This window comes from Oncorhynchus masou, chromosome 29 (assembly GCF_036934945.1).
Source record: "Oncorhynchus masou masou isolate Uvic2021 chromosome 29, UVic_Omas_1.1, whole genome shotgun sequence".
NCBI classification, from domain to species: Eukaryota; Metazoa; Chordata; class Actinopteri; order Salmoniformes; family Salmonidae; genus Oncorhynchus; species Oncorhynchus masou.
Window position 1 is genome coordinate 53,448,100 of NC_088240.1, and position 15,870 is coordinate 53,463,969.

A 15,870-nucleotide genomic window follows, 5' to 3' on the forward strand; every position below is an offset into this window, starting at 1 on the left:
ACTGCTATATGTACAGTATAACAATGAGTATTCATTACCTACACTGTATGTACAATAATTATCATAGTAATAACACTGTAAAATAAAGTGTCACCATTTTTTATATTTTTATGATTTTGGCAGTGGCTCAAGAAAATAATGGGTGGGAACCATAATATCCTGAGTATAGCACGTAGGCCAGCAGTAGGTTTGCTATCTTCTATATACAGTGCTGGCCTAGTGTAGCTCATTCGAGAAGCCTGACTTCAGTGGTGCATAGGTAGTAATAGGGAATACACATATTGATGCTGTCTGTACAGTATGTACTTACTGTCTATTCTTGTGAGTATGTTTGGGGGTTTTTGTTTGTTAGTGGTCAGTTAGGGTTTAGGATCAAGGCAGTATCTTGTCAGGACCATGTCTATTTGCTGACGCCCTGGCCGGCTGAGTGGCCTTATAGGTGTTGTAGTAGGAGCTACTCCCTGTCTAAACCAGACTATCGTTTACTCCATTCACATCCTTCTGCCTCATCAAGCGTGAACTTCAGACCAACCCCCCTGCTTCTTCATTTTCCCTGATTCTCTCTCAAGCAGTTAATTCCATTTTCTTTCTTTTTTTCTTCCTGCATATCCTTTATTTCATGTTAAAAAAAACAGACCAGACTAATAAGTACTAATTTATGTCAAATCTCAGGCAGCCCCTTGTCCTGTCCCTCTGAAGCCAGCCTGACCTCATCGGGTCACCCCCTGGCCCTGTGCTCTGCATGCAATTAAAGCCCCCCTGCCCCATCGGAGCAGATTACATCAGTGACTGCTGTTGGACTAACCTACTGCTGCAAGCGCTGCCTCTGTTCTATCTGCCTTTCTGTTTCATAGCCCCTATTCAGCTCCTCGCAGGGTGCTGGCAGATGTCTGAATGTCATGGCAGGTCTGGCCCACTGTGGTGCTGAGGTTAGAGATTCCAGAGGTCTTGGCTCATGTGTTGGGTTGGGCCAGGCCATGCCTTTGGGCAGGGCTAAGCCAGGCCGTGTGGACTATAAAGAGTCTCAGGCGATGGAGCTAGTGCACATCAAAAGCAGCAGAGGTCCCATAGGTGAAGACTAACCAACTCCAGAGAACAAAGGCAAACCCAAGCAACCGCCAACATGAGTCGCAGCCCTGAGAGGATTTCGTCCTACCGACGCCACTTTGAGGACAGCAGCAGCTCATCCTCCTACCAGGTTAGGGTGTCCAGCCCATCCCCGACCCGGAGAGTTAACCGCCACCAGTCAGCCAACTACTCACCCAGTGCCGGAGCCAGCAGAATGCAGGCCCAGACCATGGGCAGAAGGACTGTCTCCACCTCACGTAACGCCCGCATGGCTGGGTAAGATACTCACTCCACCCTGTACACCAAGTACACTAATAGCCTTTTCACATAACTAAGCCAAACTGAGCTGTACTGAGCTGGCCTGGTTCTGCATCCACCATAGTTGCTAGAGCTATACCAAAGATCTTTATAACTAACCCAAGATAGAGCAGAGCCTGCCGTTTCCAATGGGAGCAAATTTATCATAGTGGGCAGAACAAGCAAGGAGGTGGGCAGAGTCAAGCATGAGCTAGCGAGATCCTACTGGCGCATTTTAGCATTTATTTGCATATATCAGGGAACGCCTACTCTCTGAAGTGCTTATGTGCAATACTGTAACTCAATTGGCCCATGCACTCCTTCTAAACAATGCCATTTTTACAAACTTGGCCAAAGGATAAAGTCTACAAAACGTGGTCCACTCTGTTTGTTACAGGTTCTAGTTTTGGAAACAGAAAACTGCATTAAGATCAAATGTTTCATTGAGGAGAAAATGTGTAGAATGTCAAAAAGAAGTGGTTAGAGCGTCGGGCCAGTAACCGAAAGGTTGCTGGATCCAATCCCCAAGCTGACAAGGTAAAAATCTGTCCTTCAACCCCTGAGCAAGGCAGTTAACCCACTGTTCCCCGGGCGCCAAAGACATGGATGTCGATTAAGGCAGCACCCCCGCACCTCTCTGATTCAGAGGGGTTGGGTTAAATGTGGACACATTTCAGTTGAAGGCATTCAGTTGTACAACTGACTAGGTATCCCCCTTTCCCTTTCATCACCATATTTGGTAGTGAGTGGAAACGCCGACCGGATGCTACACATTTACACATCCTGTGAAATATCTGATTCATTGTCCAATCTGTGGCTTTACTCAAATGTTCAAGCCCAGTAAGGCACAGTATGGTTCGGTTTGGCATAGTAGTGGGTAATAGAGGTTATATAGATACAGCTAATAAAATATAGGTAACATCTTAAAGAGAAAAGTGCGAGATTACACACTGTTGATACACCACAAGTATTCTATTTGTGAATTTACAGAAAGCGACTTACATTACCACCAAAACACAGGCAGTTATTACAGTACAAGATAGATGATATGTTGCTGTCAACAGTGTATGTACCTCCCCTCCTCTTACTGCTCTTCTAGGCTATAAGCCACTTTGTCTCCTTACTGGCAGATGACTCAAAGACGACTTCCTGACAGACATAACACATTGAATTCTCCTTCACTCTGTGAAATACATTTTCCCGTCTAATAGCGCTAGAGACAAGCCTGTCTTTCAGAGTTGATGGGCGACCTTTATTGTTATCAAGCAATTAAAAACACCATCAAGCAAATGAACTCTTAGATAGTGGAACCACAGACAATTTATAATCCACCACCTCTCCCTCTCTTACACAAAGCACAGTTGTAATTGTTTCTTATTGTGCAGCACCAGCCTATTTCTGAATGTATTTTTGATGCAAGTCGAAGGCATCAGTTGATTAAAACGAATAGAGAAACTTTTAGTTGTCAAAAAGTAAGGCCTGTGTCAATTTCCCACATAACAATTAGCCTACAGGACTAGCATCTAAATAATTTACAACTCTTTATATTATTGTGAATTTGAGGTTTTAAGGATCAATAAATAAATAAGTAGGTAGGCCTAAACACTGGAAGAGACTAAATTCAATACATTTCAAAAACAGCAAAATAGCTCACATCCATGAGAACAACATTTTATTCAAATGAATTATTTTAATTTGTAACAGCTGTAGGCCATAGCTGTGGGATTTGTGGGTGCTGCAGCACCCCCTGAAAAATCTGAATTTTAAAAAATCTATAAATTACGGTTTGTAAAAATAAAAAAAAGACAAAAAAGTTGTATAATTAAGAAAAGTATTTTGCAGGATTCAATAGTGTAAGAGTTGTTGCCCTGCCCCTTTCTCTGCAATTGTCATTCTAATGGAATCAATAAAGAACAAAACCCTATTCATCAAACATTTACATCAAAAGGTGCAAATTTATGGGAAATACACAAACAAATAATCAATAACATGGAAAACAACCACTTTTTGTGAAGTATTAATTTACCATCTTTACAAACTACTTAATGTCAATGTACATTACTGTATTGTTTTGTTTGTTTTTGTATCACAAAAAGTAGGCCTTTTCTAGTCCAGTATTAGCGGATGGATATAGACGTCTTCAGCCCAGCCAAAACATTGTTTTGCATCTGACATCAGAGTAGGAACAAATGTGGCACCTGGAAATTAATAAAAGATTGTGACAAGCCATCGATCAACCATGTGGCTCTGATATGACATGCAAGTGGCAATAACATTTAATGTTGACGTTATGTCTTGACGTTCACAGAATAACAAAGTGATGTCAGTTATCTCCAGGTCAAGCGGTGAGTGTTGAACTGTCTGTCGTTTTAGCGGGAATGTGGGAACATTGGCATGTGTGGGCTATGGCAACGGGGCCCCGGTGGACCTGGACGCATCTGCTGCCGAGAACAAAGTATTCCTCAGCACGCGCAGTGGTGAGCGGCAGGAGATGGTCGTATTGAACGACAGACTTGCTGTTTACATTGAGAAGGTAAGCACTCACCACGCTTTGCTCACACACAAGGCGCACAGACTAATTGACACAACATATGGGGATGAACTTGCTGTTTTTGTGCCTTTCATATTAGAGATAGACAACTTTCTAGTAAGCCATAGCCTATACATAGCTGTTCTTCACACATGGATGTGCTATTGTGTGTGGGTTCTGGCCGGATACATTGCCTCAGTGCCACAGCCAATATTCTTTAACATCTGTGCGATATTCTGCCGCCCATAAGTAGAGGAACAATGTTTATTTGATGGAATTTGTCCAATTAGACTACGCTTGCTTGAGTGTGCCATACAGGCATGCAGACTTCTGGCTGTGGAGACGGAGTCGCTCATTATTCTCACGTATTTGGGCAGCGAGCATATTCAAGTGAGGAGCCCTGGTGAATTTGATGATAATTCATACCCTGCCATTGTCATTCTCTTAAAAGGTTCGGTCCCTGGAGCAGCAGAACAAGTTGTTGGAGATGGAGATTGACGGCATCCAGAACCGGTTCGTGAAGCCGTCGGGCCTGCGCAAACTCTATGAGGATCAACTGAGAGATCTGAAGAGGATTGCAGATCAGATGAGAATGCAGCGGGTGAGACTGAATGGCTTAATCCACACGTCATCACTGTCACCTTTTTTATTGTTTACCTCACAGAAAACACACACACAGAGGAGGAGAGAGAGAATTGGAATGAGTCCAATATGGTGACACGGCTGACACAGCCAATAAGTTATTATCGGCTTGTTACCTTTATACCACAATAAAGGTTAATATGTTTTGGTTTACAGGACCAAGCCTTAGCTGGCAAAGAGGCCATGGCAGGTCAACTGGAGATAACCAAAGTCAAATACGAGGAGGCAGTTGAGCTGAGGAGGCGGGCCGAGATGGAGATCGAAGCATTCCGTCCGGTAAAGAGGCTGTTTAATCACTGTTAGCCAAAATTGCCTAATAAACATCAACGTGCCATTGACGCCATTGTGTGCCGCTATATGGTTTTCAGGATGTGGACAGAGCCACCTCTCAGCGCATCGCCCTGGAGAAACAGCTCGAGCAGTTGGAGGTGGAGATTGAATTCCTTCAGAGGGTGCACAAAGCGGTAGGTCGCGTTACAGCGCGCACTGATTGATTTGGACCGACCTATACCAACTCTAGCTAATATACAAAATGATAAACAGTAAATCAAGGATAGTTGAAATCACAGTGTTACATTTTTTGAGGGGGAGGAGTTATCTTAACCCTCAAGAGAGTGATATGCTTCCTGTGCTGATAACTTGAGTTTGTTGGGATGGAGTACTTTTAACTCCATTAAGAGTAACCAGAGAAAGGGAGTTAAATCTATGGAGTTTTCCACAGATGTGGGAGGGGCCTCATTGTCATATTTCCCAGCATGCGCTGTTGCAGGCAGATTTTCTTTTATTTATATTGTTTCAATATGTGTTTTTGCATGTACATTGATAATAAACATACATTTTTTCTAAACAAATTCAATCTGTAAAGAGTTTAATTAACTCTTGCGATTTTACTGTGTAGGCCGATATCATCTTTTTTATTTAACGAGGCAAGTCAGTTAAGAACAAATTCTCATTTACAATGATGGCCTAGGAACAGTGGGTTAACTGCCTTGTTCAGAGGCAGAACAACAGATTTTTACCTTGTCAGCTCGGGGATACGATCTAGCAACCTTTCGGTTACTGGCCCAACGCTCTAACCAGTAGGCTACCTGCCGTCCCCTTTAACCATTTAATTGAACCTTTTTTCTTTCTCAGGAAATTGAAGAGCTACTGAAAATGATATATGCTGCCCACTCCTCAGCCCAGAGTGCTTATGACCTCCCCGACATCTCAGGCGCTCTCAAACAAATCCAAGCTCAGTATGACGAAATTGCGGCAAAGAATTTACAGGTAGGCCTATTTATAATTAACTGGAGTCATTCATTTCAAGGTGTGAATGTGTTTAATGACCCCAGAATATGTGTTTCATGGCCCCTATATGTTATAGGAAATGGATTCCTGGTATAAAAGTAAATTTGAAGACCTGAACAACAAGACGACGAAACATGTGGATATAGTTCGAAGTGTCAGGGAAGAAGTTGCTGGCGCCAAGAAGGATGTAAGTTAGGCTATTTGATAAAGATATTCCTACATGGTTGTAAAATGTGACACGTTAACTATTATTATCGAGTCTATATCCAAATAAGTGTTGTAGCCTATGGCAATGGATATTTTCCTCAATCAAAATATGAATGAAAAAGACATTTGTATTGTATTTTTCCTAACCTTTTTAAGATCCTAAACAAAGAGCGTGGCCTGGAAGCTTTGAAGACCAAGAATGAGGCTCTGGAGGCACAAATTCGTGAAGCACAGGAAAAGTACAAGAAAGAGCTGGAGGACCTTCAGGTGAGCACGTTCGATCAGAAGGTGGGAGGGTCCAGTTATTCATGACCCTTACCTTAGTCCGGTTTACTACAGAACTCAACCATTAAATATCTGAATTGATTGTACACAGTTCAAATCCAAGTAGGGTACATATGAAAGGTTGGTGTTAAACCTTTCATCTGTAGCCTACTAAGGTGCAAACTCAAGCTGGCTCTTTTGACGTCACAGGCAAGAATTGAGGCCCTGAAGGAGGAGCTGAAATCCACCAAGTCTAAAATCGCTCTGCACCTGCGTGAATACCAGGACCTTCTGAACATGAAGATGGCTCTGGAGATTGAGATCACAACTTACAGGTGAGGTTTAGTGCAATGGATTTAGATAGGATCATACAGAGCATGTAAATAACCTTTAGAAGAGCAAATTTGTGGTAATGTCATATATTCTTGATTCTGATCCATTGATACGACTTTTCTCTGTTTCCATAGGAAGCTGATTGAGGGTGAGGACTTGCGACTCACAACCATGGTTGGGACCATGTCCATAATGAGTAGCAGCTCAAGCTCCATGAGCGCTGGGATGAGTGTGGGCATGGCTGGAGGCATTGGACCTGGAGGCAGTGGTGGAGGAATGGGTGGAGGAATTGGTGGAGCTGGAAGCTTAGGTGGAATGGGTGCTGGAGGGATGAGTGCCGGAGGGATGGGAGATGGAGGCATGGGTGCAGGAGGCAGGGGTGGAGCTGGAAGCATTGGTGGAGGAATTGGTGCTGTAGCCAATGGTGCTAAAGGCATGGGTGCTGGAGCCATGGGTCCTGGAGGCAATGGAGGAGGCATGGGAAAAGGTGCAGGTGATTATGGGTACGGCACCTCCATGGAGTACTCCCACGAGGAGCAGGCAGTGGAGATGACGGAGAGGAGGACGGTGCTCATCAGGTAAAAGTAACCTGCACTTAAACAATAATGTGAGTATTGTAGGTTTATCATTGACCATTGTTAGGACAGAACATTGTTAGGTCAGAATGTTTAACACAATGAAAATTCTTCACACTGTGTCTTTTGTAAAGAAACTTATTCTAACCAGGTAATTTTTTTATTTCCCTTAGAACAGTTAAATCGGAGGATGAAACACTGGAAAGCGACACAAAGGAGCAAACCTACATAATCTCTGGCGCTGCCGACGACTCGGACGAGGAATAGGCGTAAATGTCCATGTGACCTCCTCTCACCCCTTAACCCCTCATGCCCCTGGAGCTTTGCACTGACGGCTCATGTCTGGTCTCTGACCTTTGACCAAGACATGAGACCATGAATGACCCTGCAACCTAGTCAAGCAGTACCCTTCAGCTCTTGTGATGTGCCTTTGAACCACATATTCAGAAACTCTGTGTGCCTTACACAGCTACTCAACAAGCAGCAAATAAAGCTCTTGGCATTCAATTCCTGGTGTTTCATTCATTACATTGTCTAGTTTGGTTTAGTTATTAGGCTACATAATGTTTTTGTGCACAATGAATCATAGGAAATGTTATCCTGAAATGCATTTCCATATAAGCTTTTGTGACATCCCCCTAAGGCACAATGAAAACCACAATCGATATGGTACCATGGAGAAGTTAAATTACACACATTCCATGTTACACAAATTCTCACTCGCTCTCCCACTCACATTGAATATATGAGGTGGTCCTTGCTCTGCACACTAGGCCTATGGGTTGCATGAGCGTGTGGAGAGGCAGGGTGCGATAGAGCAACAAGAGAGTGAAGGAGAGGTAAAGTGAAGGGTGAGTGAAGAGAGTCACCCGAGGGGTCCTTCGCCCTGACATCCTCTCGAGGGGCCATCATACAGCTTCAGTCTTGCAGCGAAGCGAAGGCACACAGGCGTCCCATGTCCCCATTCCATCCATATCCTCACCTTTTCCATCTACCACTGATCGGGAGCGATTGGGTCTCGTCAGCACATGCCAAACACAGTTAGGGTCCCATGATGGAGAGGACCAACAGCATGAGGCAGATCGGAGCATCTAAAGGTCATGCAACACCAATCCACTCAAATACAACACAACTGAGATGAGAACACCGGTAGTACTATATCAGAATAGCATCATGATTCTAGTCATATATGCAAATACACCTGGGGTCTTTTGTGTTATTGAATTGTAGCATCAGTGGATCTGGAAGTACTCACTCACCTACTATTAGTTGTGTTCAAGATAAACGTAGAGACCCATTGCTGGTTTTGATACAAGCCTACATTGACAGGGTGTGTTTTGACATTGCCATTCCTTGAAGCCTATAACATCAATGTGGGAGTGAAGGAAAATAAAGAGTTGCCACTGTTTGTGGAGAATAAAGAGTATTTTGCCATGATTTTAGGTAAACTACAAAAGATAAATATAAGTAAAATGTTCAGAGGAAGATTTTTTGAGAAGGTGAGAAGGTATGGAGCAGATTTCCAGGCCTATGGGTATAGAAAAAACATCTATTTTAATATATAGTATTTGCCTCTCAATGCACCTCTCTGATTCTGTTTCTCTAAAGAAAAATATACATTACATAAAAAATATACCAATTACCTGAAGAACAAGGCCTGTGGTAGCTGAGATCAATCGATACTTCGCTTTGTTCTCTCAAAGTGATGTATTTCATGACACCATGTGTGAATGTAGTAACTTGTAATCAGGAACGAAAATATGTAGCATTTTTGGATCACTTAGGGGAGGGTCTAATTGTATTTATATTTTTGTAAAGTCAAGCACAAATAAAAACCTGCTGGGCCTACATTAATACGCAAATGCATCTGTAAAATACGAACGTCAGCTATGTGTAGGCTATTAGGTTCCAATCCAGCTCAAATCATTTTAATGCAGCAATTATCCGGATGATTCAGGAGCATCCAAGAGATGGCATATATCGAATTAATCAATAGCCGCCTATGTCCCTTGGTCATCATTTCCACAAGCTCATCCCACCCGAAACACAGGCGCAATTAATAGCCAGTATACAGGACTCTCTCTCGCTCTCTCGTTGTTTCCCGGTAGAAGTGCACAGGAGATTATAGTTGAACCTAGAACTGTCAATTCCGCGCTCTAATGAGAAAGAGAGCTAGACAGACGTTAACTCTGATTGGCCTTGATTCATATCATTAGATTACATTTTCTTCGCTCCTTAATGTGCATTGTGAAATAGAAAAACGGCGAAAAATAGCCTTCATCAATATGATGGGATGCAGTGTATCATCAATATAATTAAGATATAAGAAAGAGCCATAGGCCTGCAGGCACAATCGGGAGCTAGCCATGGTTATGTCAAGCACATTCCATCGTTTGCTGAAAATCGAACATATTAAACATTCAGCATATATACTGAACAAAACTATAAACGCGACATGTAAAGTGTTGGTCCCATGATTTATAACCCGAAATAAAAGATCCTAGACATTTTCCATACACACAAAAAGCTTATTTCTCAAAAATGTTGTGCACAAATATGTTGACATATCTGTTAGTGAGCATTTCTCCATTGCCAAGATAATCCATCCACCTGATAGGTGTGGCATATCAAGAAACTGATAATTTCACAGGTGCACCTTGTGCTGGGGACCATATAAGGTCACTCAAAAATTTGCAGTTTTGTCACACAACACAGATGCCTCAAGTTTTGAGGGAGCGTGCTTGGCATGCTGACTGTAGGAATGTCCACCAGAGCTGTGGAATGCTATTTTTTCTACCATAAACCAACGTCGTTTTCGAGAATTTGGCAGTACATCCAACCTGCCTCACAACGGCAGACCACGTGTATGGCGTCGTGTGAGAGCGGTTTGATGATGTCATTGGTGGTGGGGATATGGTTTGGGCAGGAATAAGCTACAGACAACGAACACAATTGCATTTTATCGATGGCAATTTGAATGCACAGAGATACCATGACGAGATCTTGAGGCCCAATGGCGTGCCATTCATCCATCTCCATCACCTCATATGTTTCACCATGATAATGCACTGCCACATGCTGCAAGGATCTGAACACAATTCTTTCTTCCATGGCCTGCATACTCACCAGGCATGTCACCCATTGAGCATATTTGAGATGCTCTGGGTTGACGTTTAAGATGATGATAGTGTACGACAGCGTGTTCCAGTTCCCGCCAATATCCAGCAACTTCGCACAGCTTTTGAAGAGGAATGGGACACCATTCCACAAGCCACAATCAACAACCTGATCAACTCCATGCGAAGGATCTGTGTAGCACTGCATGAGGCGGTGATCCACACCCCTACCGCTTTTTAAGGTATCTGTGAACAGATGCATATCTGTATTCCCATTCATGTGAAATCCATAGATTAGGGCCTAATGAGTTTATTTAAATTGACTGATTTCCTTATATGAACTGAAACTCAGTAAAATCTTTGAAATTGTTGCATGTTGCCTTTATAGTTTTGTTCAGTAGAAATAGCATAAAATAAATATTAGTCCACTAACAACCAGTTATTGTGTAGAATGGCAATGAAAAAGTAGACTAAATCTAATAAATTGAAGTAGCCTATACGTATGCAAATTTACTGCAATAACTTTGTTATAGGCCTATAAATCATGCTCTTGGAATAAAGTCCCCTGAATTTGACCGGCTTTGAGAAATGTCTGAAAAATAGAAAAATAAAAGCAAAAGCCCTTTGATATTAATCGAATGTCTCTGAAGTAGAATAAATACTTTAGGCCTTACTATAGGCCTTGTTACACCCTTTATATTGACACGTGCATGTTCAACTGAAATATATAATATCCCATGTAGACCTAATCCATTTAATAGGGCAAAGGTAGGCTATATTGACGTTTTTCGAAATGTACCCTAGTTGTTACTCGAGCAAGGAAGAGGGTTCTCATTGTGAGTGGAAAAATAAAGATCCCACTTTTTTGTAAATACTCATATTTCTCCCCAAATTATGTCTTAACAATAGACTCGATGGATTTTCTATTCATTAATTATTTTAGGCCATACGCTTGTGTCCACAACATAAAAACGGTTGTTAATAGTCCTTGTACGATAAATTAAGAAATGAATGTCAGTCAAATCAGTCAAATGTAGGCCTATGGAAACTAAACTAACATTTAGGCCTTTGGAAACTAAACTAACATTTAGGCCTTTGGAAACTAAACTAACATTTAGGCCTATGGAAACTAAACTAACATTTAGGCCTATGGAAACTAAACTAACATTTAGGCCTATGGAAACTAAACTAACATTTAGGCCTATGGAAACTAAACTAACATTTAGGCCTATGGAAACTAAAAACTATGGAAACTAAAACATTTAGGCCTATGGAAACTAAACTAACATTTAGGCCTATGGAAACTAAACTAACATTTAGGCCTATGGAAACTAAACTAACATTTAGGCCTATGGAAACTAAACTAACATTTAGGCCTATGGAAACTAAACTAACATTTAGGCCTATGGAAACTAAACTAACATTTAGGCCTATGAGAATAAAATAATAACATAATACCTGTAGGCTACTCAGACGCACGTTCCTTGTTGATTTACAATTCCAAGAATATATCATATTATTCTGACTTCCTCTATACCTTCATTGAGAGCCTTTATTATTTCCCCAATAAGAAAATGCTGAAAATATACATATTAAATTCCTAATATAATTAGTGGTGTTATTTTTAAATTCGCAGAGAGCAGCAAGTGAGTGCAACTTTTTTTAAATGAATGCGCTTTAGTTACTACCTTTGATAAGCAGCCAATGTTACGACACACGTTACACATCATGCATACAGCGAAAAACGTGCATGCCCAACATAGGCTACAGGATATTCCACACAAAACATTCAACAAATTCCATAACGTTTCATAATTATACCCTGAACATAAAGCTATGAGTGTGCCGGAAGGACAAAGGTTTGACTTCTTTGAAACGTGTGAATTTCTGTCACTTTCTGAATATGTTTTAAGTGCCTTAATCCCCATTAGGGGCGGCTGACACGCCGAACTATTCATCGGGAGCCCTCCCTGAATACGTTTGCCTAGGAATGAACTTCACAAACAGAGCTCGTACTAAATGCGCAGAGAAAACCGAATAGAGTGACAGTTTCATTCTGAGGCGGTCGAGTGAGAAAGGGTATGAATTTATAAGGTACACCGAAACAAATTTTCAATTCAAACAACTTTTTACCCCATTATCCGGGTCTCCTCAACCGAGACAAGTGAGTTAAAGTCAGGGAAATTTGGTTCAAAACCCGGCGCTAACTTTGTTGAGGACTGAATACTGAAATGGAGCGGCCCTCTAAAAAGGGCGTTTAAAAATGAGAGCACGCATGATCAGCGTCGAATCAGTTGCCACTTATTTCGCCACTCTTTAATGCGATTTTGAATATTAGTCTGGGTTAGAATCCCTATCATGTCATCTGGTGGGACTCCCATACAAGCATAATTAGGCCTACTATTCAAACGAGTCAGTATGTCCCACCCGCATCCCCTATCAGTAAAGCAGCTGGTCCACCATTTTTGTGCAGCATGCATTTTCCAAGTTTTAGATGGCAAAGCAAATTTAAATAAAGCCTGTGGAATTTCCTAAAAGTGAAAAACATAATCATGATAACATCATTATCATTAAAAGGCATAGGCTATGCCTGAGGTGTGCAATTACGAAGGGAAATACGTTGCTCAATTCTTTAAAGCATGCTCTTTGTGAAAATGCACTTGTTCCCCAAGTGGACCTGGCTATAGTCCATGCCAGAGGTGCCCTACCCATAGGGGACACAGGAGCATTAGATTTGTCCTGTAAACATGACAAATATATATATATATATTTTGCCTTGATGACAGCTTTGCACAGTCTTGGCATTCTCTCAAGCAGCTTTACCTGGAATGCTTTTCCAACAGTCTTGAAGGAGTTCCCGCATATGCTGAGCACTTTATGGCTGCTTTTCTTTCACTCTGCAGTCAAACTCATCCCAAACCATCTCAATTTGGTTGAGGTCGGGTGATTGTGGAGGCCAGGTCATCTGATGCAGAACTCCATTTTTATTGACTTATTTTTATTTAACCTTTATCTAACTAGTCAAGTCAGTGAAGAACAAATTCTTATTTACAATGATGGCCTCCATCACTCTCCTTCTTGGTCAGATAGCCCTTACACATCCTGGAGGTGTGTTGGGTCATTGTCCAATTGAAAAACAAATGATAGTCCCACTAAGCACAAACCAGATGGGATGGCGTATTGCTGTAGAGAGTGCTGCAGTAGCCATGATGGTTAAGTGTGCCTTGAATTCTAAATAAATCACTGACAGTGTCACCAGTAAAGCACCCCCACACCTCCTCCTCCATGCTTCACGGTGAGTACCACACATGCGGAGATCATCCGTTTATCGACTCTGTGTCTCATAAAGACACTGCAATTGGAACCAAACATCTCAAATTTGGACTCATCAGGCCAGAGGACAGATTTCCACTGGCCTAATGTCCATTGCATGTGTTTCTTTGCCAAAGCAAGTCTCTTCTTATTATTGGTGTCCTTTAGTAGTTGTTTCTTTGCAGCAATTTGACCACGAAGGCCTGATTCACATAGTCTCCTCTGAACAGTTGATGTTGAGATGTGTCTGTTACTTGAACTCTGTGAACATTTATTTGGGCTGCAATTTCTGAGGCTGGTAACTCTAATGAAATGATCCTCTGCAGCAGAGGGAACTCTGGGTGTTCCTTTCCTGTGGCAGTGCTCACTAGATCCAGTTTCATCAGAGTGCTAAATGGTTTTTGTGACTGCACTTGAAGAAACTTTCAAAGTTCATGAAATTTTCCCCATTGACTGACCTTCATGTCTTAAAGTAATGATGGACTGTCATTTCTCTTCGCTTATTTGAGCTGTTCTTGCCATAATATGGACTTGGTCTTTTACTAAATAGGGCTATCTTCTGTATACCAATCCTACCTTGTCACAACACAACTGATTGGCTCAAACACATTAAGAAGGAAAGGAATTCCACTATTTAACTTATAACAAAGCACACATGTTAATTGAAATGCATTCCAGGTGACTTCCTCATGAAGCTGGTTGAGAGAATGCCAAGAGTGTGCAAAGCTGTCATCAAGGCAAGATGTGGCTACTTTGAAGAATCTGAAATATAAAATATATTTTGATTTGTTTAGCACTTTTTCGTTGTACATGATTCCATATGTTATTTCATATTGTTGATGTCTTCAGTACTATTCTACAATGTAGAAAATAGTAAAAAGAAAGAAAAACCCTGGGATGAGTAGGTGTGTCCAAACTTTTGACTGGTACTGTGTATATATATATAAAATACTACTAGCCACCTAGCACTTTTATGAAGTTGGCCGTAGCTTGCCCAGATAGGTTCCCAAGGTTGGTAGACTTTGGAAAAGTAACCAATTACCAAATGTTCTGAATAAAAAAAGTTGTTAATTGAAAGCTGTTGAATGAAGGCTGTGAAGCAGATTTCAATATTTTACCCAAATTTTAGCAGAGATGCAGATAACCATATTTATTTTCTCAAGATGTATGGTTAGATATGAAGAAGAATTAAGCATAATAATTATTGCTATAGATTGCAGGAAATGTGTGTTTCAGGTGTTTGAAAAATGCTAAATTTGCCACTTCATGGACGTGGCCTAGCCCCCGTTCAAACCACCTCCCAGCCATCCTCACATGATTTAATTGTGCCCCCTCAGATTTGTGTGGTGCTTGACACCCCTCGTGACACCTCTGCTACACTATAAATGAAGGTCGGAAAAGTATCAGAATGCCACCATATTTCACAAAATGTCCTTATTTCAGTTAGCCGAACATGGGGCCAATAATGTGAAACTGATGATGATATGAAGTATGAAACTTGGTCTTATCTTTGCACTTTTGCCCACTTTCCAACGATATTACATTGAAAATGCTATAGTAAACGCAATACGCATCAAAGAGACAATCTAAATAAAGGTTAAATAACAAAATATAAAAAACATTGTGCGTAAAATGCAATGCTACCCCCTCTACCCAACACATACATGGGAGAAAAAAAGACCTATCAGGCTAAATTTAAATGGAACAATGATTTGGTCATTTGAAAAGGCCCGAGCTAAGTTTATGGTCTACTTATTTTTCCTGGGAGCCCGGTGGGACTGAAACGGTATTGTAACCGGTCCAGAAGAATGTGTGTTGAACCCTTGGCACTCTCGGGTAGTTAAGGAGCATGAATTGAGTTCCCTGGTGGGGCATTGGTCCCCGTAACCGCGCAGCTTTACACACTGGTTATCCCTCTACATTCATGGCTCATTAAGGGCCAACATGTTAAATCAAAACCCCACATTACGATGGGATTGTAAAATTGAAGTGCTGGCACTCTAATCTGGAGGACCCGGGCAAAGCGAAATAGGCCAATCCTATAAAAACGTCTCCCTCCACTCAAGTTCCAATTCTTCAATGGCGGTTATTTTAAATCATTAAAGAGATGCGAAGTTCGTTAAGAGAGTAAGTAAGGTTTTGTGGAATATTGTGATTGACTACGCAATACTGTTCTCGAATAAAGCTGAGACCATGTAATTAATGTGTCTTTTAAAAAGAGGAGGACAATACCGAC

At 41.4% G+C, this 15,870-nt stretch overlaps 1 protein-coding gene across 1 annotated transcript; it reads left to right on the top strand.

Annotated features, from left to right (window-relative positions):
• Positions 1-1,123: 1,123 nt before the first annotated feature.
• LOC135521217 (glial fibrillary acidic protein-like) lies at positions 1,124-7,713 on the top strand. The gene is made up of 11 exons (XM_064947148.1): positions 1,124-1,344; positions 3,739-3,898; positions 4,347-4,496; positions 4,694-4,813; positions 4,906-5,001; positions 5,672-5,806; positions 5,904-6,014; positions 6,191-6,301; positions 6,509-6,633; positions 6,766-7,209; positions 7,380-7,713. The coding sequence occupies exons 1-11, from the start codon at positions 1,124-1,126 to the stop codon at positions 7,471-7,473; spliced, it is 1,767 nt and encodes a 588-aa protein (XP_064803220.1). The 3' UTR covers positions 7,474-7,713.
• Positions 7,714-15,870: the final 8,157 nt, after the last annotated feature.